The sequence below is a fragment of the Argentina anserina genome, chromosome 7 (genome assembly GCF_933775445.1).
Source record: "Argentina anserina chromosome 7, drPotAnse1.1, whole genome shotgun sequence".
NCBI classification, from domain to species: Eukaryota; Viridiplantae; Streptophyta; class Magnoliopsida; order Rosales; family Rosaceae; genus Argentina; species Argentina anserina.
In genome coordinates, this window is record NC_065878.1 from 11,396,707 (window position 1) to 11,418,458 (window position 21,752).

Consider the following 21,752-nt stretch of genomic DNA (forward strand, 5'->3'; position numbering starts at 1 on the left):
AATTCCTGCTAATCCACACCTGCGGAGTTATCCACTACACCATCGAATTGGTGCACCGGGATTGTAAACACAAACCCGGTAAGCTTTACAGCTCGTATGAATAAAATGAAAATATAACTCGCATATTAATATATATACGAAATTCCACAAATCAAACAAATATAAATGCACTCACGAGTCAATGGACGGCCCATCTGGTTGTCCCAAAGAAATATGAAAAGAAGTGCTCATGAGAAATTAAGTAACCCTTCTGGTTACCCAAATGCATTTATAATACGGGTACCAAGAACGCTGGTACACATCTGTTACCCCTCTCGTAATACACCGCCGATATTGGATAGCCACCCGCTACCCAACATCCAAAACAATCTGAGTACCCATGAGCAGATAACCACCCGTTACCTCACATGCAGTACTATGGCAGACAGACTATAGCTCTAACTGTATCGTAACTTTCGCCCGGCCAAAGGCTAGGTTCCGACTTGCCAAACACGTACAATAATCTCACATCATATTGTACCAATCACGTCCGAAGACAAATCAACATTTTAACAATCTCAATGTTAAAAATCACGTACAATAATCTCACATCATATTGTACCAAAAATCATGTCCGAAGACAAATCAACATTTTAACAATCTCAATGTTAAAATCACGTACAATAATCTCACATCATATTGTACCAAAAATCATGTCCGAAGACAAATCAACATTTTAACAAACTCAATGTTAAAATCACGTACAATAATCTCACATCATATTGTACAAATCAAAATCACATGCTCGATATTTAAATCTCGTCATCGAAATGACATAAATCACGATAAAATCATAACAGTATATTATATAGCAAACTATATATATATGTACATATTTACCATTTATACAATATATATATATATAATCCATTATATCGTATACATGTCATATTTCATAAACACGTCCGAAGACAAAAACTCGTCCGAAGACAAAATATTTTAACAAACTCATGTTAAAACCACGTACAATAATCACCTCATATTGTACAAAAATCACATCACATGCTCAACATTTAATTCTCGTCATCGAAATGACAAATCCCAATGAATTTATAACAGTATATAATATAGCAAACTATATATATATGTACTTATTACCATTTATACAATATATATATAATCCAATATATCGTATACATGTCGTAATTCAATATTAAAAACTCTTGTAAAATCTTGAATCTCCGCAAGGGTAGATTCGTAAATATGTGAGATTTTACTCACCTTCTTTCCTGCGTGCAACTTCCACGACCCTGAAAGTAATTTCCTCACTCGTTTCGTCAGTCACCTAATAGCACGATAAATGCTTCGAAAATGATACTTAAAATATCAGGTGACGAGTTCAGCACAGCTAAATGTTGTTCATAAAACATTGTTCACGGAACACTGTTCATGTTTACTCATCACTGTTTTTACTAAACCACTGTTCACAGGTACTGTTTTTACCAAAACACTGTTCAAAGTTACTGTTTTAGCATGACACTGTTCACATTTACTGTTACAGATCACTATTCACAGTTACTGTTACAGATCACTATTCATGCGGAGTTACTATGCACAGTTACTATTCATTCGGCGTTACTGTTCACCGACCGCCACCAATCATCACCAAATTTCACCACAACAACCTAAACAACATTTCCAACAACTTCCTAGTTGACACCAAGGTCTAAATCCGAGTCTAAACAGTCCAAACAACGAAAAACATGAAATCGGCACTATTCACAAACCCTAGAAATTGAAATTTTGATTCGGGTACTTACACTTCGATTTGGCTCGATTCCTTTTGTGGGAATGTTGCTGGGACTGAGACAAGCAAAACCCCCCAAGAATTTTGAGCCATGGTGGCCGGAGGAGGCGGCGCCGCCACAGCAGTAACTTCCGGCGGTTGCTACACCGTGTGTGGTTGTCGCCGGAGTGCAAGGCGTAGCCCAAAAGATAGAGCTCGTCGAGCCCGTCAGTTTGATAGGTGGCACGACACGAGGCGAAGTCGGATGGTGGAGAAATCGGCCGGAGAAGGTTTTTGGGTCGGGTGAACAGTGCCCGAGCTCGGGTGAACAGTGCTTGAGCTCGGGTGAACAGTACCCGAGCTGATTTTTAATCTCCTCTCCTTCCTTTTATACTATTTCCAAAATCGGAAACGAACTTCCGACGTTAATATCTTTCGCGTCCGACGTCCGATTCGAACGCATGACGTGTCCACGAAGTCGTATCGATGAGCTCTACGACTGTCGTGAAGGAAGTTTTCGCAACCGAGCGACGAAATAAAAGTCGATCTATACGTTGCGGTAACGTTACGTTTTCTAATTAAACGATCCGAGAACGTTTCCGTTTTCGTTTCGAAATGTCGCAAACCTCCAATTGTCGTCTTGAATTAATTTCACAAGTTTAACACTTTGAAAATACTCGACATTTAGTTTCTAAAAAATCGGGTTATTACACGGGCGAAAGTTACGATACAGTTAGAGCTCTAGTCTGTCTGCCGGAGTACTGCATGTGAGGTAACGGGTGGTTATCGGCTCATGAGTACTCAGATTGTTTTGGATGTTGGGTAGCGGGTGGTTACCCAATATCAGCGGTGTACTACGTGAGGGGTAACGGATGTGTACCAGCGTTCATTAGTACCCGTATTATAAATGTTTTGGGGTAACCAGAAGGGTTGCCCGATTTCTCATGAGCACTTTCATTTCATATTTTTTTGGGACAACCAGATGGGCCGTCCATTGACTCATGAGAGCATTTATATTTGTTGATTTGTGATTTTTCGTATATATTGATATGCGAATTATATTTTCATTTTACTCATACGAGCTATAAGCTTACCGAGTTTGTGTTTACAATCCCGGTGCACCAATTCGATGGTGTAGGGGACAATTCCGCAGGTGTTGATTAGTGGAGATTGAGTGACGACTCCGGAGACTCGAAGTCGTTCGTATCCTGCTTGTGGTGAGGTTTCTAGAGTGGATTTGTGTGTGAGAATTGGTGTGGATTTATTTGTGAGTTTTGTGAGAGATTGTGAGGATTATTACATTTCCATCTTATGTAATGTTGAATTATAAATTTGGGTTGTAATAATTGGTTTTCTGAGTTGTATTGAGAACTCAGTAATGATCCGCTGTGCATTTTAAATGATTTCGATTTCATTGAAATTGTTTAGTGTTTAACGACTTTGAAATTTTGAGTTTTTAAGCTTGAAATTTTAGGGTCGTTACATTAATCTATTTTATTTTCAGTGTGCATTAATTTTGATTAAGGTCTTTGATTAATTCCAAAAATTTCTTTTTACAATTGACTAAACTTATGATAATTTTGAATGGATTGCTATTTTACATTAACAAGGTATACATTTAATATATTATAGTTGAATATTTTATGCACTATAAATTTTTATCACTTCGGCTGTCAAGAAAAAAATTCAAGTTCCCTGAGTTGTGAATCTTGGATCTGCCACTGTCCGTACTCACTATTGTTGTTAGAATTGGAGATAAATCGACTTACATTCGATCAGCTTATAACTTTATAAGTATTTCCCTCGAAACATGTTTTTTTTAATCAGAATTGCTGAGTGGTATAACCAGGCTATGCAAAAACAAGAAAGAGTTCATATTGATGTTTGTTTTATTTACTGGGCATAACCCATGCAATCTGGTTATTCATTTTCTTCAGAGTTTAGACGAGTATATATTGTAGTTGACACATGAGGATGTCTCATTTACGCAAAAATGTTGAATAATATTGTCAATTTAGACCTTACCAGCTCTCATGCATTATTGCTCACGAGTAAAAGTCAGAAGTTGACTAGAGAAAGTCTCACCTGAAGATAAGGGGATGCATAGCTATGCAAGTTGGTTTTATAGCCTAGTTTTCCAGTTCAATAAGAAACCAGCTATTTTGTTATTTCTGACATCAAATGTCTCTTGTTAGAGCTCATCAAGAAGCCTCCTCTTCCAATGCATCTCATGCTCGATGTAGTTACCATGTTTTCTTGAGTTTTAGAGGTGAAGAAACTCGGAACACTTTCACCGATCACCTCTATTCGGCCTTGGTCAACGCAGGATTTCACACTTTCCGAGATGAAGATGAACTCGAGAGAGGCCAAGATATCAAGCCAGAACTAGAGAAAGCAATCCAACAGTCACGAAGTTCTGTCATTGTGTTTTCGAAAGACTACGCATCTTCCAAATGGTGCCTGGACGAGCTTGCCATGATACTTGAACAAAAAAGGAGGGCATCTGATCATGTAGTTTTACCAGTGTTCTACAATATTGATCCATCAGATGTGAGGAAACAGAGTGGAAGTGTTGCAATAGCATTGGCTAGACATGAGAAGAATCAATCCCTGGAGAAGTTAAATAGGTGGAGGGCAGCACTTACAGAAGTTGCAGATCTTGCAGGCATGGTGCTACAAAATGAAGCTGATAGGTATTTATTTATATTTTATAGTATAAGCAGTTCATCTTCATGAAGCTCTCTTTGATAATTATATCCATCTTTATTGTGAAAACGTTATCTTTCGTATCTTATAACATAAATTAATTTCTCGTTCTCAAGCCTTGATTTTCATGGTTGATATCTCATTTTTCATTGCAATTTCTAGGCATGAGACGAAGTTTATAGAGAAAATTGTCAAAGTGATTGAGGGAAAACTATGTCGCAGCCCCTTAAGTGTTGGCCCTTACCTGGTAGGAATGCAATATCAGGTTGAAAACATCAGTAAATGGTTGCAGGATGGATCCTCTGATGTTAGCATGTTTGGAATTTGTGGGATTGGTGGTATTGGAAAGACTACCATTGCTCGAGTAGTTTATAACTCATTTTTCACCAGTTTTGTGGGAAGCAGTTTCCTTGAAAACATCAGAGAAGTTACAGAACAACACAATGGCTTAGTTCGACTACAGAAGCAACTTCTTGCTGATATATCAAGGGGGAGAAAAGTGAGAGTACACAGTGTCAGTGAGGGAATAATTAAGATCAGAGATGTCCTAAGCACCAAGAAAGTACTTCTTGTCCTCGATGACGTTGATCATCTAGAACAATTAGATGCAGTAGTTGGCATGAAAGATTACTTTTGTCCGGGAAGTAAAATTATCATAACTACTAGGCATTCTAGGTTGTTAAAGGCTAGTCAAGTTGTTAAGGTGCAAGAGGTGGGAAGCTTAAATGATGCTGAATCGTTAGAGCTTTTTAGTTGGCATTCTTTTGGACAGGATCAACCAGTTGCAGGTTATGTTGAGAAAGGGTAGTGAACCATTGTGGAGGACTGCCTTTAGCTCTTCAAACTTTGGGGTCTTCTCTGTCAGGGAAACCAGTACATGTATGGGAAAGTGCATTAAAGAAACTGAATGCTATTCCAAGCAGTGAAGTTTTGAGACGGCTAAGAATAAGCTATGATACTCTCGAAGATGACCATGATCAAAATTTGTTCCTCCATATTGCATGTTTCTTTATTGGAAAGGACAAGGATGTTGTAGTTAAAACATTAGATGAATGCGATTTTCACACAATTATTGGTCTTGAAAATCTTGTCGATAGATGTCTAATAAGCATTGATCTAAGTAATGTGGTGAGAATGCATCAAATGATTCGTGATATGGGAAGAGAAATTGTTCGACAAGAATCAAAGGAGCCGGAGAAGCGCAGTCGATTATGGCATTCCAAAGATTCCTTGAATGTATTGATGAGTGGAAACAAAGTAAGAAATATGATCCTCTTATGTATGACGCCAATTAACTTTGTTGTCGGTACTTATCCAAATGCTTCTCTTCCTTTCTTTTTTTTTTGATACAGGGTTCAAACACAATTGAAGGTCTGGCACTGAACATGTACCTGAAACCTGTCATCATGGAAATCAATGCATTTGCAAGGATGCACAAACTGAAATTACTCCAACTTGGTCATGTACAACTGTCCGGAAGTAGTCAAGAACTTCCTGAAGGGTTGAGATGGTTGTGCTGGCTTCAGTTTCCTTTGGATTCTATACGCATTGGTTTTCCTGTGGAGAGCCTGGTCGTTCTAGAATTGCCAGGTAGTAGCTTGAGGAAAGTGTGGAAGGGAATGAAGGTATGACACTACAGAGACTTTCCTCTTTTTTGTTTTCGTTTTTCCTTTTTGGGGTGGGGAAGTGTGTTGCATCAATTAAGTAATAACTTACCACATTGCTTGATTTACAGCATCTTCCATCATTGAAGATCCTTGATCTTCGTCATTCCCATGATCTTATGGAAACTGGTGACTTCTCATTGGTCCCTAATCTAGAGAGACTGATTTTTGAAGATTGTTCAAGATTGGTTAATGTCCATGAATCTGTTGGAAGATTAGAGAAACTTGTATACTTGAACATCAAAGATTGCAGAAGTATTAGGAAGCTTCCAAAAAACATTTGTATGTTGAAAGTACTAGATACACTTATTATATCTGGTTGCTCAAATCTTAATGAGTTTCCAATGGAAGTTGGGAGGATGAATTGCCTGAAAGTTCTTGAAGCTGACGGAATTCCAATTAATCGATTAGTCACAACTGTTGAAGAAGACAAATCACGGCCAAGAAAAAGTGTGGATAATTTGTGGGCTTGTCTGTCCTGCACTCTAGTCAGTTTAAGTCTGACGCATTGCAATCTTTCTGATGATGCTTTTCCTCGTGATGCTGTTAACTTATACTCATTGAAGAGTTTGAATCTCAGCTTTAATCCAATTTGTAGCTTACCAGATTTCGTCAGAGATCTTAGAGGGCTCGAGTTTATTTATTTTATGGGGTGTACAGGCCTCAAATCACTTGTAAGGTTACCAAGGGTAAGAACTTTGGATGTCCACTTATGTGAATCCTTGGAGAAGGTAACATTTCTGTCGAAATCATGCATACCAGAGTCAATAGGCTTGCTTGCTCACAAGTCCCAACTAGTGGAGATTGAGTACTGGTTCAAATTAGAAGCCATTTCAGAAGTGGATACAGAAATGATCAAGCTTTTGTGTTTGAGCAACCTGGATTTTATGGAACACATTTGGATGCACACCCCCTATAACGACGCTGAAGTGACGATGCTTCCCATCCAGGTCTCTCTCTCTCTCTCTCTCTCTCTCTCTCTCTCTCTCTCTCTCTCTCTCTCTCTCAACCATATAGGTATTGATAGTTGCATACACAATTATTCTCATAAGGCACATTCTGTGCAGGGACTTTATGAATATGGTATATTTAGCACATTTTTTCCTACAAAGGGAAACCATGTTCCCGGGCAGTTCAGTCATACAAGTAAAGGGTCATCACATTCAATGTCCTTTACTGTGCCTGCACCTATACTTTCCCATCACAAAATCCAAGGCTTAAAAATCTTCTGTGTATATGCAAACTACGATGTTGATGTCAGGTGCATTGATGCAATAATGATCAGAGTCAATAACAAGAGCAAGGGTCTGAAGTGGATCTATGGACCAACCTGTTACGGCATTCCAAGAGATAGCGAAAAAGATGTGGTATGGTTAAGCCATTGGAAGTTGGGGAATCGGTTGGAAGCTGGCGATGAAGTTACTGTTGCAGTGTTTCCATTTGAACCATTCTATATAACAGAATGGGGCTTCCAGGTTGTGCACGAGAAAGAAGGCAATATAAGTAACCAACAGAACACCTCGTGTTCAGATGATAATGATGTTATCGGTACTTACTGTAGAGATTTTTCCGAACTATACCAGGTGATGCCGGGAACATACTTCTTCTGCGGAGGACCTATGACATATGATAGACGGTCACATGCTATACGAGAAGGGTCAGCTTTGTTCAATCACATTATTGGAGATGCTGATCAAAGTGCAGGTGTGCTGTTACTTGCATGTTAATGATAAATTGGCTAATACAATTACCTTATTTTGTTGATACTGATATTTCTTTCCTCTCACCAAATTCATGTGGACGCCTTTATGCAGCAACAAGAGAAGAAATGAAAGACCGGAAAATTTTCTACGGTAGGAAAGGGGTTGTTACCCTTATTGATGCTGTGTCTTTGCTCGTGAGTCCAGGCCGCGATAGAATAAAACGAAGGAAACTCCAGCCAAAAATAGAGCGTTCTAGTTTAGCCCAGCCAAATGCCATACCATTACTAGGAAAACTAGCTCGCATTCTCTTTTGGGTTTTCCTTTATTTGGTTCAACATTTTGCAGTTGATTTCTTGGTAAAGAAGTTTATTTTAACTCCTTCCAAAATTTAATCCGAGTAACTGGGTTTCTCAGAAATGGCAGGAACAACACATCCTTGAAGGGATCTGTATAATTAGGCCGTGACCACTATTTTTGCTTGATGGTTGTACTATATGCCATTATACATCTGTGACCATTGTTCATCGTCGCATCTTTCCTTAATTTGTGATATTGAAAAGTTGACTCATAGGATGAATTTCTTTTGTTCTTTTTCACTATTTTTGCACACTTGTTAAGCACAGCCTGGATATGCAAGCAGTGAGGTAATTTGCCAATACGCCTTCAGATTTTGTGGCTCTTCAGCAAACAGCATCACTCTTATTTTGGTAAGGGACAAGCAATTCCAAATTTCCAATCCAATATCCTACCATCATACTTATCCTTTATTCCTTTAATATGGTGACAAAATAGGTAGTCCAAACCGAACCAAGAGCACAGGGAATATACATCTTAGTTGCCAAGAGCAGAAAATTGTTGACCCTATTTGATATCAGAGCATATCAGCAAACACATACGAGCCTGCAGTTTGTTATGTGGCGTTGTTTTTAAATGCAAGAGCTTTGCAGCCCAGTAGTCTATGGTTGTAATGATTCTCTTAATGCACAATTGATTTAAATGGAAGAACCTTATAGTCTAGTTTTTCCGTATGGTATATTTAAAGATTGAAATTGGGTTTCCTGGACTATACAGAAAGACCCTCCATCCTAATCTTCTTTGAGTTACCATGAACTTTGTTTTCGTTAGCTGGAGTAATTCAAGTATGAAGTTTAAACTAAAATTTCCTTTCTGGAAAACCCCATTGTAGAGACAAAAAGACCTGCCTCTAGCCAGTAATCGCTTAGACATGAACTAATCTAGATGCTACTATGAGGAAACTGAAACAACAAGCATCAAACACCATTGGTATCCGCTCTAGTTCAGGTCATTCAACTCATAGGAGATGGAGGTAGGGGTGGGTCGTTTATGGTGGCATCGATGCATGTCGCATGTTAGGGTGACTCGGAGCATAATTTGTATGCAAGTTGTGCTATTGTGATTTTTATGTACTAGTTATGGTATTCATACAACCGCGGTTTCCTTGGTTTGAAGAAAACCCTGAAACCAAATCTTGTTAGTAGCTTCATGAATTAACAGAGACCAGGTTGGAGTCTGAATTCAAATAGGAGTTTTAACTAGAATTTATATTCTTGAAACCCCCATTGTCGAGATTGACAAAGAAACTGCATCAAGTGGGTCATCATTCAGCATGTTTAACTAGTTTAGACATTAAATATCTATAAAAGAGGCAAAAAATATGAAACAACAAGCATCTCGTACCATTGTTATCCGCAGTAATTCAGGTCATTCAACTCATTGGAGGTGGTAGGGGTGGGTTGTTAAGTGGGGGAGGTGGCGGCATCAACGCGTGTTGCATGTTAGGAGGCCTTATTTGAGGGGGAGGTGGTGGCCGCCACATCTGTTGTTGGTTTCCCATAGCCATAGGAGGCGGAAGAGATCGTGGAGGAGCTGGAACGGCCTGTGGAGGGGGTGGTGGCATGTTTGGTGGAGCAGGTCTGAACTGCTGCATTTGTGGTGGAGGCATCATTGGCTGACCCGGTAGTGGAGGCTGACCCTGCCAAGTTGGTGGTACGGACATCTGCATTGGCGGGAAACCCATACCTTGAGGAGGCTGTGGACGAAGTGGGGGAACCAAACCTGGACCAACACCATTTGCAAACGGACGTGGAGGCACTGGAGCGCCCATGGCACCGTTAGCCTGAGCACTATTAGGAAGTGTTGGAGGCCCACTAGCAAACAGTGTGTGAGGCCGGCTCTTTGAGGTAGGATTGCTAGCAGCCAACACTCTCTGTAATGAAATTACATTATTATAATTATTCAGTAATGAGTTAAGACTGACTAGCAATATAACACCACAAAAACACACAAGCAGGAGCCCAGTAAACAAGACGCCTCACCTGCAGGAGTACCATGTCGTTCCCCTTTAGTGTCTTTCTTATATGCATATGACACTGTTATTTGACGATTGCACAAATATTGACCATTCATTGCCTGAAATGGAGATAAACTCGAACATCAACTCAAGTTTATATGAAAAATTCACTACTTCAGCAAGCCTAGCATTACACAATACACAATGAAGAAATATCACTAGACGCATGTACAGTTCAAATTTAGGCTTCAAAATCAAAATAAACAATAACTGCCTGAAGCCTCAGGAGTAATTAGGATGCACAAATGAGTAGACAGTAAATACTAACCTTCTAATTTATTTGGAGTTGATAACTGAATGCACTTTTTTTATTGCTAACTAAATGCAGTAAAATTGTACTTTTTCCAGCTAAATAATCATATATAAACTAAAATAAAGGCCAGTGACGGAGGTACCTCAATAGCTGCATCAGATGCCTCAAAAGAATCATAGCTAATGAAACCAAATCCGCGGGAGTTTCCAGTTTCAGGGTCTCTCATTATCTAGAAAAGAAAAGTAATGATATGTCAGTACAATTTCCATATCATTATCACCATTCAAGATCGCACAGAAAACAAAAGAAACTGGCAACAAGACCCATTCTTCAAGATTTTCACCTCCAAATAAGATATATGTATTCCTATATCAAATACACACCATGGAGAACATACAGCAGAGAAATTCATATACATAAAAAATTGCGTTTATGAGCATAAGCATTTCAAAACCATTCAAATATTAGATAAGTTGAACTATACTAGAAGATTCTAAAACTCAATTCTTTCCTTGTGTTGAAATATACCAGCAAAAAACTAATGAATATGTCATATAAATGAAAGATGAGGCTGAGGCTGAGGCTGAGGCAGTACCTTTGGGTTTGTAACTATGACTCCGAATGCACTGAAAGTATCATAAAGAAGTTTCTCATCCACATCCTGCCAAGAGAAAACTGCCAAAGATTAGATTTGATCTCATAATAGCATTCTCAATTGTGTTCTGAAACAGGCTGAACAACTTACAGGATCAAGATTTCCAACAAAAAGGTTTGCCCCTACATCCAAGCTCTTTTTATCTTGGGAAGCCTGCAAACAAAGATGTCACAGAATCAATCAAAATTCAATTACATCTAAGAATACTCAAGTATAATGATTTGAGCAGAATGCTACTCCCAATGTGTCACAGTTTACAACCGATAGGGAAAAAGCAGTATTTAATTACCTTATTTACACGAATTGGTTTTCCATAAAGCTTGATCATATTGAGCACCTTGATTGCCTGCACACAGCAGTCAAAACAACAAACTCAACACTCAAAAAAAACAAAAAACAAGCAATGAGAAGCTACCGAATAACTAAAAGGAAAATGAAAACTTACATAATCGGCATCCTCTTCGCTTCGAAACTCCACAAATCCATATCCTTGATGCAGGTTGGTCACTCTATCCTTGGGAACATACACATTTACTGCACGAGAACAACCACACAGTTCCATCAGTACTTTTAACACATCTTAGTCAATTCAATTTCATTAATTCTCATCTAATTCCATGGATATAGAGCAATCTAAAAGCTCAAAGCAAGCTCTATAAATCCGATACATACCGACCGGGCCGGCTTGAACGAAGAGCTCCCAGAGCAATTCTTCACTGATCTGAAACATCAATTTAACAAGGAAATCAGGTACAGAGTGCAACAAACTCGATGCCGAAACCCTAGCTGCTCGGATATCTAATTTCTCCGGTATAAATCAAGAAATTTGAAGTAGAAGAAAGGGGGAAAGAGATGAACCTGAGGGTCGAGATTGCCGACGTAAGCAGTGGCGTCTTGGTTTCGCTCGGCGGAGTGTTGGCCGAGCAAGTTGGCTCCGACTCCCGGAGCAATTCGAGTCGTCATTGTTTACTTGCTTTTTTTTTTTTGAGTAAAGAGAATTAGGGAAAGTGAGAGATTGAAATTGGGAGAAGAGAGAGGGAGGTGTATAATGGAGAGGGGAGGGTGAGAATTGGGGAGGTTTGGAGGTAGGAGATGATGACGTGGCGGGGGTTTTGGGGGGTTTTTGAAGCCCCAAATTCTAGAGTGCTTCTGTAGGAACGATCTGAGGGGAGGGGAGGGTTTATATTGTATTTCCTTTTCTTTTGTAAATTATGATAGTACCATTTTACCCCTACTCTATTTGCTGTGTGATAGGATGCGTGGGTTCTATCTCAGAAACTTGGGATGATGGTCAGACAGATATAGATGTTCCGAAGGCTGGAGATATTATGCGTATATAAAGAAAACATTGGAGCACAAGATATTAATACAAATGGCAAATGCAAAATAGCAGTTGAAACTAGAGAGATGGGAATTTTTTTTTTTAAAGCACATAAAATTCAAAACCAATGGTACTGTTCTTTCGTCAGTCCTGGCCATCCACCATTTCTTATGAATGTGGTTGCGGAGTGAAAGAGGTAAGAAGTGAGGATCAACTTCCCAACAGTCCAGCACTTCTCCCAAACTCGAAAAGACAATTTGGGTTAGTTCCCCACCTAACATGAAAGGATATCTTAGACAGCTGCTTGTAATTACTTCCGAATCTCCAACACGAATTTATGGAGGACAATATATTGATATCAAACAAACGCTTCTCGCAACTCCGTTGGTAGCTCTAAGTCTGGCTCAAGCTCACTAAGTGGGAGGAAATATTGATCCACCATGTCTTTGGTTACTTTTTCAACACTTGAAGGATCCCACTGTATATTAAAAAACAGGAAGCTGTTATCATTATGATTTATGAATATATAGTGTAGATACTAATACTGTAATACACGGACAATACAGTTTAGGGTATTATCGCCACTTAATATGGGAAGACAATGCAGATCCTGAATCCATCCCTTTCCCGTTTTACTTGTTGCAGTACCAAATTTTTCAGTTAAATTATTGAAATCCCTCTTCACAAATATATATATATATATATATATATATATATATAAACTAGCCTACTTTGCCTCAATGGTAAAAGATACCTTTGGTGCTGAGTCCTTTTCGACAAGTCGTGCCCGAACCCCCTGATGATGATACCAACAAACATAAGTCATAAATACAAAATAGTCTATTTCATTTCATTGAAAATAAATTAAGGAATACCATACCTCACAAAAGTCACCAGTATTCTGCTTAAAAATCGCTTGTAGGGACATTCGGTATTCACGGACCAAGCACTGATCAAGGGTCTGATATCTTCCTTCTCTTATCTGAGTTAATCGATAACGAAGGGTCAGCCCATTAAATAATACAACATTTTAGGTTTAATGTATCCTCAGTGACAGAACTCACAGATTTAAGGGAAATCTTCAAGCTCAATGGCGACACTTCTTTAAGTCTCTTCAGAGTTGAAATGCACCATGGATCCTTTGTTCTACCAGCCTCACATTCCTGGGTATAAATTAAGCCAAGCAATCAGATTCCACCAAAAAGAGTTGAGCAATTATGATTATTAACTCATTGTATTAGATACAAAAGAAAAGAAGTGGAGAAAAACACTTTGAGAGGAGAAAACACTACAGAAAATAGAACTCAATAAAGGTGTGATTTCAAAATCCTGGAAGCTAGCTAATAGTTGGTGAAGGAGTTCAAGTTTGTGGCAGAGTGAGGTCACCACTTCAACTTGTTCATTCACTGCAAGTCTGCAAGTGCTTTTTCAAACAAATATAGTACCAGACTACCAGTTCAAGGCATCTATCTAGCCATTTAAAAGTGAGATAAATATTGCTGAGCTTGAGCAAACTAAATATTTCAAAGAACAGTGTACTAGAAATTTCAGCATGTCATCTAGAAATTTTAGGATATTTTCCATGTACTTTAATTGGCTCATTGAAAGATTGATCCCTAATTGAAAAATCTTCTCAAAATGGATTACATTACCTTGTTTCTGGTTGGTTCTTATACTTCTGTTGAGATCGGACACATGACTTCCTAGAAGATGTACTTCTAACTAAAATTAAACGTAAACGATAAAAGAACCTTGGAGAAAGTTAACACCATGACTTCCTAGAAATCCAGATAACGGCTAGAGAAACCAATTAAGTTCTAAGGGCAACTCCAACCATAAGCTCTATTTGGCGTGCTATTTTTATTTTAGCACCCCTTATTGCACTATTCATATAGGACTCATTTCTCCATCTCCAACAATTATGTGCTATATGGGGTGCTAAATACACAATTATTGATTAAAATATGATTTTGAGTGTTATATGAAGGTATTATGACATAGTTGAATTGATGCGGGCCCATACACTGTTGAAGTCTTGGTCTTGGAAAATCACTAGATATAAGACTTAGTTTAGGTCCAAGTCCTATTAAACCAAAACCCCTTAAAACAAGATGTTGGAGATGGAAAGTTCTATTTTAAGACCAAGACCAAAGTTTAGCACCATTGTTGGAGTTGCCCTAATAAGAAAAACAAATATATGCTTACCAAGGCATCTATAATTTCTTCAACTGTGTCATGTCTGAAACACTCATCAAGTAATTCAATCCTATAAAATCCAAACATGAAAATACAAATTAATAACTCCTATTAGATTTTAAAAGAAAAAACAGTATTAAGTTCTTTCTAATGAAACACTAAACTTAATGACAGAAATTTATTGACAAATTTTTTTTTTTTTTTGAGAAGGAGAAATTTATGACAGTTGTAACTAGAATTTCTATCTTAAGGTACAACAAACCTGTAAAGTACACTTGATTTATCTGGATGCACAATTTCCACATATTTATCTAAACAAGATTCAATGACAGACGGATCATCTGTGACTAACTTCCCAAGTTCTTCTTCGATTAATGGAATCCTCTATCATAATAGAAACACATTACACCATGGTTACATAAAAAGTTTGACCAAAATATTGATAAATAAACTGCAAAAAGGTTCTGAAATTAACTGAACTATGCAAATAGTGTGTTGCAAGCCCACAAGCAAGCATCTCAGGTCCATTAAGCTTTTCACTTGTAAGAGCCAGGAACTCCCCTACAAACAAGAGCAGACATAAGTAATGAAATGTAAATGGGTTTTCAAACTCTCTGCAACACTTGACAAGATAGAAACTCCCATCAGGAGCCTTAAATATTACTACTCTAAGAAAAACTACCTCTACTAGTAATACTTATTTTATAAGATGAGACTACAATAGCTTAAAAACCAACTGCAGCACATTTCTCTTGATTCAACATAAAGTACCAGTAATATGTAATTGATTAATTACTTTAGACTTCAAAAAATAAACAATTAATTACCAATCCACTCGAAAGTTCTTCATCTTTCTTCAAGCAATTATGCAATTAATTAAAGAACACAGCAGAAAATTAGGATTAACCCAGAGATGAATAGAAAAAAGGGACTACTAGATCCAAATCCAAGATGAGCAAAAAAAATATAGATTACCAGCTTGAAGGTCACTTAAGAAAGATGTCCTACGGATGTACTAGCTAAATCACATTCAGAGTTGTCTTACACGGAGAGGGTAATATTGATGTCAATTCCAAGTTTCCAACAGCTTCTAAAGATCACTTTTTCCATTAATAATAACTTAATGCATACTCAAAGCTCAGAACTCGACACAACATTGTCATTTCCATTTAAGGGCAGCATGAACATTAACTACTTCTTGCATGAATCATTAAAGAACTGTATTATAATCTCGGAGTTTGGGAAAAGTATACTAAAGATAGATGCCAACATTCCAATGATGCTGGTATCCTAAAATACATAATCTGCCACAGGAAAACAATGCTGTCATATACTCTAATCTATCTTCTTCCTTTTTAAGTTACTTACAAATGAATATCTAAAATACAAATTAAACATACACAATCAAAAAATGAAAGCAAACCACATACCCAAATGACCTGGTAGATGTGACAGGTAAAAGGATGCCCCCGCATCTGGATGGAAACCAATTAGAGTTTCAGGGGTAGCGAAAATCTGCAAAACACAATGACAAAATATCAGCTCACCGATCTACACACTAGTGTCCCCAAATAAGTACCAACTGATTGGCCTGACTTCTCTATGTGTATGTCACATATAAGTGTTGATATCCTACTGCAGCGATAATCAAAAATTTAATATTCAAACATAATGCTGAGTACATGAGACTTTCATTTTGTAAAAAAATGCCACAAGTACAAAATGTGAGCAAGCAATAATGAGACAGAAGTCTAGCAATAACCATTTCACTGATTGAACATAACTCACACAGGAAATAATGGACCATGTAATTACAAATGTATTGAATGGAAAAAACAAATTCATTGACTGTTTTCGGTTGGTTTGAATTCACGATCAGGATAATGTTTCATGACTAGCAGAATTACACTACATGTCATAGTGAAATTCATAAAACAAGAATCAATACTACACCAAGAAATCCACCATTTCCTCTGAAGGACAAGGGCATTAACACAACCCATAACCTACACTGGCCCCTATATCGAAATGGTATGTAAATTCTATAATTTATTACATTCACATTCTTAAAGTACAATCAGGTGTAACACTCAATTCGTGTGAGTGATGTTCAAGCCCAGATAGTTTCATACGTCTTTCGTAATCACTCTTCATTAGCTAAGCTACGGTTTTCATCAGTTTATTTCCCTCATTGACATCAAGTATCAGTTTATTCAACCATACCTGAAACTTTACATAAGGACTCTTCCTGAAGAATACTTGAGCTTTTTGGGTCTCACTACATTATTTTTAAACACCTCAACAGTGTCTCAGCTATTTCCTTACATTAATATACTCAAATCACAAGAGTTCAAGCATTCACATGGTTTAGTGCACAAAAACAATTTATGTCAATAGTGACGATGAAAAGTCAGAAAATGAAGATATTTCAAAGTGAATGATGATTTCATTATACAGAAGAAGAATAAAAAGGATAATATTATGTGCAAGGATCCCTGTTACATACAGTTTTATCAGTTGCAATGCGGAATGTTCCAGGGATTGAGACACCAGCACCACCACCCATGGTAACACCATTCAAGATAGCCACCTGCATGGACATAATCAGTGATATTGTTGAGAAAACCTGGCATTAAATATAGGCTGACCCTATGTTATACAATAGCAATCCACTTGAGCTTATTATCACATTGAACATCACCTGCCTCAACTCTTACTTTTATGTATAATAAATTCATCCTTTTTAGGAACAAAAGTCAACTTAAATCTGAAGGCCATGTATCCAGACAGAAACGGCTCACCCAAAAATGACCATCAGGTGTGAAACACAACACCATATATGAGTGCAGTAATGAAGCACAAGAAAAAGCAAGAGGAGCCATAGATGCAGTGGCAAACTTATGTGTTTAGAAGTTGAGAAAGTCACTACAAAACAAGCTCACAGCAATGTGAACAGTACATGAGAATGATGAGTGCTCACATGTGGCTTTAAACACGTGCCGAGGAGATATATAAAAGGATACAATGCCCTAAAAAACTCCTTACAATCCTCCATTCTCCCTGCAAACAGTTTAGCAAATGCATAAACCCGCTGTCACAAACAAAGATAAGGACTTTCCCATAAAATAGTGCATCCTATATTCAAATTTAAGTATATTGTTGGAGTACGTCTCATTATACACATTCAGAAACTACCATTATGTCACTATAATTGCATCCATTCTCAATTAACTGCATAAACCCAAATCTTTTATGTAAAGACATGCATGCCATAGAAACGGTTATGAACTAGCTTATTGGAAGGAAAGAAATTGGCTATCTGGTTTTTAAGAAAGTCATTCACATGACAGTTGTACCTTGGTTTATCAAATTGTAGAGAGATACTACATCTCCACCTGCACAAAATGCCTTGCCACTGCCCTTCAAAAATTCAAACCGATTTATGTAAGTCACACAAATAAGGTAATCTAAAGTAAGCAATTTCAGCAACAGCATCGGACAAATGAAAAGTAGCTCATGTTAAAGAACAAAATTTGTGGCAACGGGCGAAACAATATCACAATTACCTTCAAAGCAATAAAACCCACATCCGGATTATCCTCCCAACTTCTGTACAGCTTCTGCAATCTAAGCCCCTATAAAACCACTACTGCCTACTCAGTAATGGGTGTTATCCAAAATCCCAAACCAAACAACAGAAACTAATTGCAGCAAACAACTAATAGAATACAGAGTTATGGTAGATGGGTTTCTTCCAATAAGCCAAAAGATCATATACCCACCAAAACCAAAGCAAGCAATACTAATTCAGTGTATGAAAGAAGAGCAGACACAGACCATTGCAGTAGTGAGAGCATTGAAAACTGAAGGTCTGTTGAGAACAGCAGTTCTGGACCAAGCTTTGCCTTCAACCGATACCTAAAACAACAGAGAGCCAAAAAGATTGAGTCTTTTACATAATTGAGCTTAGATATACCAAAACTGAAGAAAAGGGTAAGTGAGGGATTGACTTGGTGATCGCGGTCATCGTGAAGGGCAGTGTCTGGGAGAGAGCAGAGGCCTCTTCTTCTGCTCAAACTGGTAAGACCGCGGTGTCTGAGCCTCTGTATCATCATCATTTGCTTTCGAAATTCGAGGATACCACAAATAAAAAGATGCTATTCTCTTTTCCTATGGAACCATGAAATTGGCGATATACGTATGAAAGTTTATAACGAAATAAAAAACAAAGAATTTCCACACAAAAAACAAAAACAAAGAGGGGGAGAGTTAGAAGATTTTTTTTTCTTTTTTAACCCATCGAATTTGGATGTGGAACTCTCTTTGGACGAGTTTAACGACTAAAATTATATGCCCACAAGGATCAAACATAGAGATGATATGTCATCTCGATGCGAACTATGCTTATACAACTATACAAGTAGGAAAAGTAAAGCATATGCGCACGAAGAAAAGGCAAACCGTCCAAAAAGAAAAGGCACTGTGAAATGAAATTGAAATGCCAAAAAAACACTTTATAAAAATTCTAATCAACTTCATGCCTAACACCACAATTGGTATACCTCTCATCGAAAGGAATCGAAACCAAACTATAGATCCAGATCAACAAGGGTTCACAGTTTTTTCACCAATTTAGTTTCATGAAAGAAATCAATTTTGAAAGTCTAGCAACCATCTATCTCAACTTGAGTAATTTCTAAAAACGTTCAGCTTTTATTGGCAATCTTCTTCCCCTACCTCAACTATAAAAGGCGAGCCCGTTGCTGTTGGAAACCAACCTAGAAGCAACCCCAAAACTTCATGCAAAATACCAAGCATACTATTGAAATCCTTACACAACATACTGCCGCCCAAACTAGCCACCTCATTCAGAACAATGATTAAATGGAGGTGTGCAACTATGAACTATAAAATATCACATTGGTCATTAAAATATGTTTTGGTTGACACTTTAGTCATTAAACTTTTAAAAACTTCACTTTGGTTATCGCATATGTCACATTGGTTATCTAACTTCACTTTTGAGTTAATTCAATATTAACTCCTAATATGTAGGGTCATCTTTGTCTTTCTAATTAGAAAATAATTAAACATTTTGAAAACTTCACTTTGATTATCCAACTATACTACCCATATGTCACATTAGTTATCTAACTTCACTTTTGAGCTAATTGAATATTAACTCCTAATATGTAGGGTCATTTTTGTCATTCTAATTTGAAATAATTAAACCTTTTTGCTAGGGAAGTATAATAAATTGTCGTTTGATTGTTTTGAATCTCCGAACTACCCTTCGAGTTAACAAGAAAACGGTGAAAATAAACATAATGACCAATGTGACATATGGATAGTATAGTTGGATGACCAAAGTGAAGTTTTCAATAGATTGATGACCAAGGTGTCAAGCGAAACATACTTCAATGACCAAAGTAATATTTCTTCATTCCAACTAAAAGCCTATCTCGTGAAACTGTATATACACTATATTTTTGGATATTTCATTGCAAAGTGTATTTCTTTAATCGACCTATTTGTTTTTTGAAAACCATTAAAGATATATATGTTGTCTTTATTTAGAACAAAAATTCGCTTTGAAATTATTTAGTGAAGTTCATTGTTTGACTCACTTTTCAGTCACATTTCTAAATCTCCACCATATATAAATCTTAAAACATAATGTATAGATCAATCCTGCAAAGTTTCATCCAATTTAATGATCGTTTGACCTTCTGTAATAGTGATTTACACGAATGTTCACATTGAACAGATTCAGCGTGTTCAGTGATTTAGTAATGTTTCAATCCTTAACAATCATCAAATTGGATGAAATTTTGCATGAGTAATCTATACATTATGTTCTAATATATGTACGGTGAAAGTGTGAATATGTGACAAAAAAGTGAGTCAAATAATGAATTTCACTCTGTTATTTCAAAAACCAATCTTATTCTAATATCTATATGATGGAGAAATGAATATATAGGACTGCATTAATGCATTGTACCCTTCTAGAGAATTTTGATGGGTTTTTCTTTAGGATTTGCTCTCCATCAAAATATTTCTAAAGGCACAAGACTTGTTATAAAGTTTTGTTCTTGGGTCAAATAATACTAACAGATCATGGTTATGACCCACCCAAGCCCATGACAAAGACTTAAAAGACGTTCTCTTTATGTTTTCATCCTTCATTCATTTTCCTACCGCCATATTAGGTACGTTGTTCTGCCTCTTAATCTCTGTAAATTGAATTCTTGTAGCTTTTGATGTTTTAGGGGTGCTGGTAATAGTGTTACCAGAAACGTGGAACGCTGCAGTACAGAAACGCGGTACAGCCGTACAGGTACTCGGGACGCTAGGATATATTATCTAATTTTAATTATATAGATTACATTATATATTTAAATTATGAAAAATAATAATAATTTGATAACAAAACATACGTACTGATAAAAAAAGTTAAATTTCATTATTTTTTTAAAACCTTAATAAACATTATAAAATTAAAATAAATCATCAATAACTTTTAAGAAGTAACTAAGTTCTTAATGAAGCAAAAAAAATTATGCTTTAAAATAAACTTTGTTTTCTCGATGGGTAGAACCACTTGGGAGGGAAATGAACTTATTTGTTTGTCCCATATTGGGCTGACCCAGATATGAACCTCATCTAGTGGCCTTCGTTTCTGCTTATAATGAGTAAAAACATATAAGAAGTCTCACCAAGGAAAATAGATATATTCACTATGTATTAGTTCTACAGATCCCTATAGTACTTGATATAGCTAAAGACATCAAAGATAAAGATAGTGAGTTGAAAAAGCGAATGAATACACATAAGGTCAGTTATATGCATTGTGCTGTTAGAGAGTGCTATCTTCTTTTCAAAAGTACTATCAATGTTTTAGTTCATGGAGAACGTGAAAAGATGTTAGTAAAGTACTACTTGGGTCCTAAATTAATTCAAAAGAAAACAAAAAAAAGGAAGTCATTGCCTGACTTTTGTGTCTTCATGATCTTTTTATGCTCCAGGATTATAAATGAAATCTTTGCCAAAGTTGATGATCATATACAAAAAAGGAACGCTGACAAGAGATGTTAAATTGAGTGCTCTCTCAAGCC

At 37.0% G+C, this 21,752-nt stretch overlaps 3 protein-coding genes across 3 annotated transcripts; 1 reads left to right on the forward strand and 2 right to left on the reverse strand.

Moving 5' to 3' along the window:
- Window positions 1–3,921: 3,921 nt before the first annotated feature.
- LOC126802350 (disease resistance protein RPV1-like) lies at window positions 3,922–8,368 on the forward strand. The gene is given in 7 exon segments (XM_050529967.1): window positions 3,922–4,458; window positions 4,634–5,268; window positions 5,271–5,728; window positions 5,824–6,096; window positions 6,207–7,085; window positions 7,203–7,839; window positions 7,950–8,368. Coding segments are annotated over 7 exon segments (3,675 nt in total). The 5' UTR covers window positions 3,922–3,946; the 3' UTR covers window positions 8,231–8,368.
- Window positions 8,369–9,367: 999 nt separating this feature from the next.
- On the reverse strand, window positions 9,368–12,162 carry LOC126802053 (uncharacterized). The gene is made up of 9 exons (XM_050529584.1): window positions 11,976–12,162; window positions 11,790–11,838; window positions 11,563–11,651; window positions 11,407–11,463; window positions 11,208–11,270; window positions 11,058–11,123; window positions 10,605–10,691; window positions 10,175–10,268; window positions 9,368–10,067 (listed from the first exon to the last, which is right to left on the reverse strand). Exons 1-9 carry the CDS (start codon window positions 12,078–12,080, stop codon window positions 9,565–9,567), a joined length of 1,113 nt encoding a protein of 370 aa, XP_050385541.1. The 5' UTR covers window positions 12,081–12,162; the 3' UTR covers window positions 9,368–9,564.
- Window positions 12,163–12,404: 242 nt separating this feature from the next.
- On the reverse strand, window positions 12,405–18,838 carry LOC126802052 (3-hydroxyisobutyryl-CoA hydrolase-like protein 1, mitochondrial). The gene is made up of 14 exons (XM_050529583.1): window positions 18,645–18,838; window positions 18,472–18,552; window positions 18,201–18,269; window positions 17,991–18,054; window positions 17,615–17,694; window positions 17,141–17,224; window positions 16,065–16,149; window positions 15,110–15,195; window positions 14,897–15,018; window positions 14,644–14,704; window positions 13,503–13,601; window positions 13,319–13,420; window positions 13,193–13,234; window positions 12,405–12,916 (listed from the first exon to the last, which is right to left on the reverse strand). The coding sequence occupies exons 1-14, from the start codon at window positions 18,750–18,752 to the stop codon at window positions 12,797–12,799; spliced, it is 1,203 nt and encodes a 400-aa protein (XP_050385540.1). The 5' UTR covers window positions 18,753–18,838; the 3' UTR covers window positions 12,405–12,796.
- Between the last annotated feature and the right edge of the window lie 2,914 nt (window positions 18,839–21,752).

Bases quoted from the DNA above. Each gene is read 5' to 3' on its own strand.
- LOC126802053 (XM_050529584.1), bottom strand. From the start codon at position 12,080: ATGACGACTCGAATTGCTCCGGGAGTCGGAGCCAACTTGCTCGGCCAA. The intron at 11,652-11,789 runs GTATGTATCGGA...GTTCTCGTGCAG, and splicing joins CGTTCAAGCCGGCCCGGTCG to TAAATGTGTATGTTCCCAAG. The intron at 11,124-11,207 runs GTAAGTTGTTCA...TTCTCTTGGCAG, and splicing joins TTGTTGGAAATCTTGATCCT to GATGTGGATGAGAAACTTCT.
- LOC126802052 (XM_050529583.1), bottom strand. From the start codon at position 18,752: ATGATGATGATACAGAGGCTCAGACACCGCGGTCTTACCAGTTTGAGC. The intron at 15,196-16,064 runs GTATGTGGTTTG...TCTTGTTTGTAG, and splicing joins ACATCTACCAGGTCATTTGG to GGGAGTTCCTGGCTCTTACA. The intron at 13,421-13,502 runs GTGAGTTCTGTC...CGATTAACTCAG, and splicing joins TGAAGATTTCCCTTAAATCT to ATAAGAGAAGGAAGATATCA.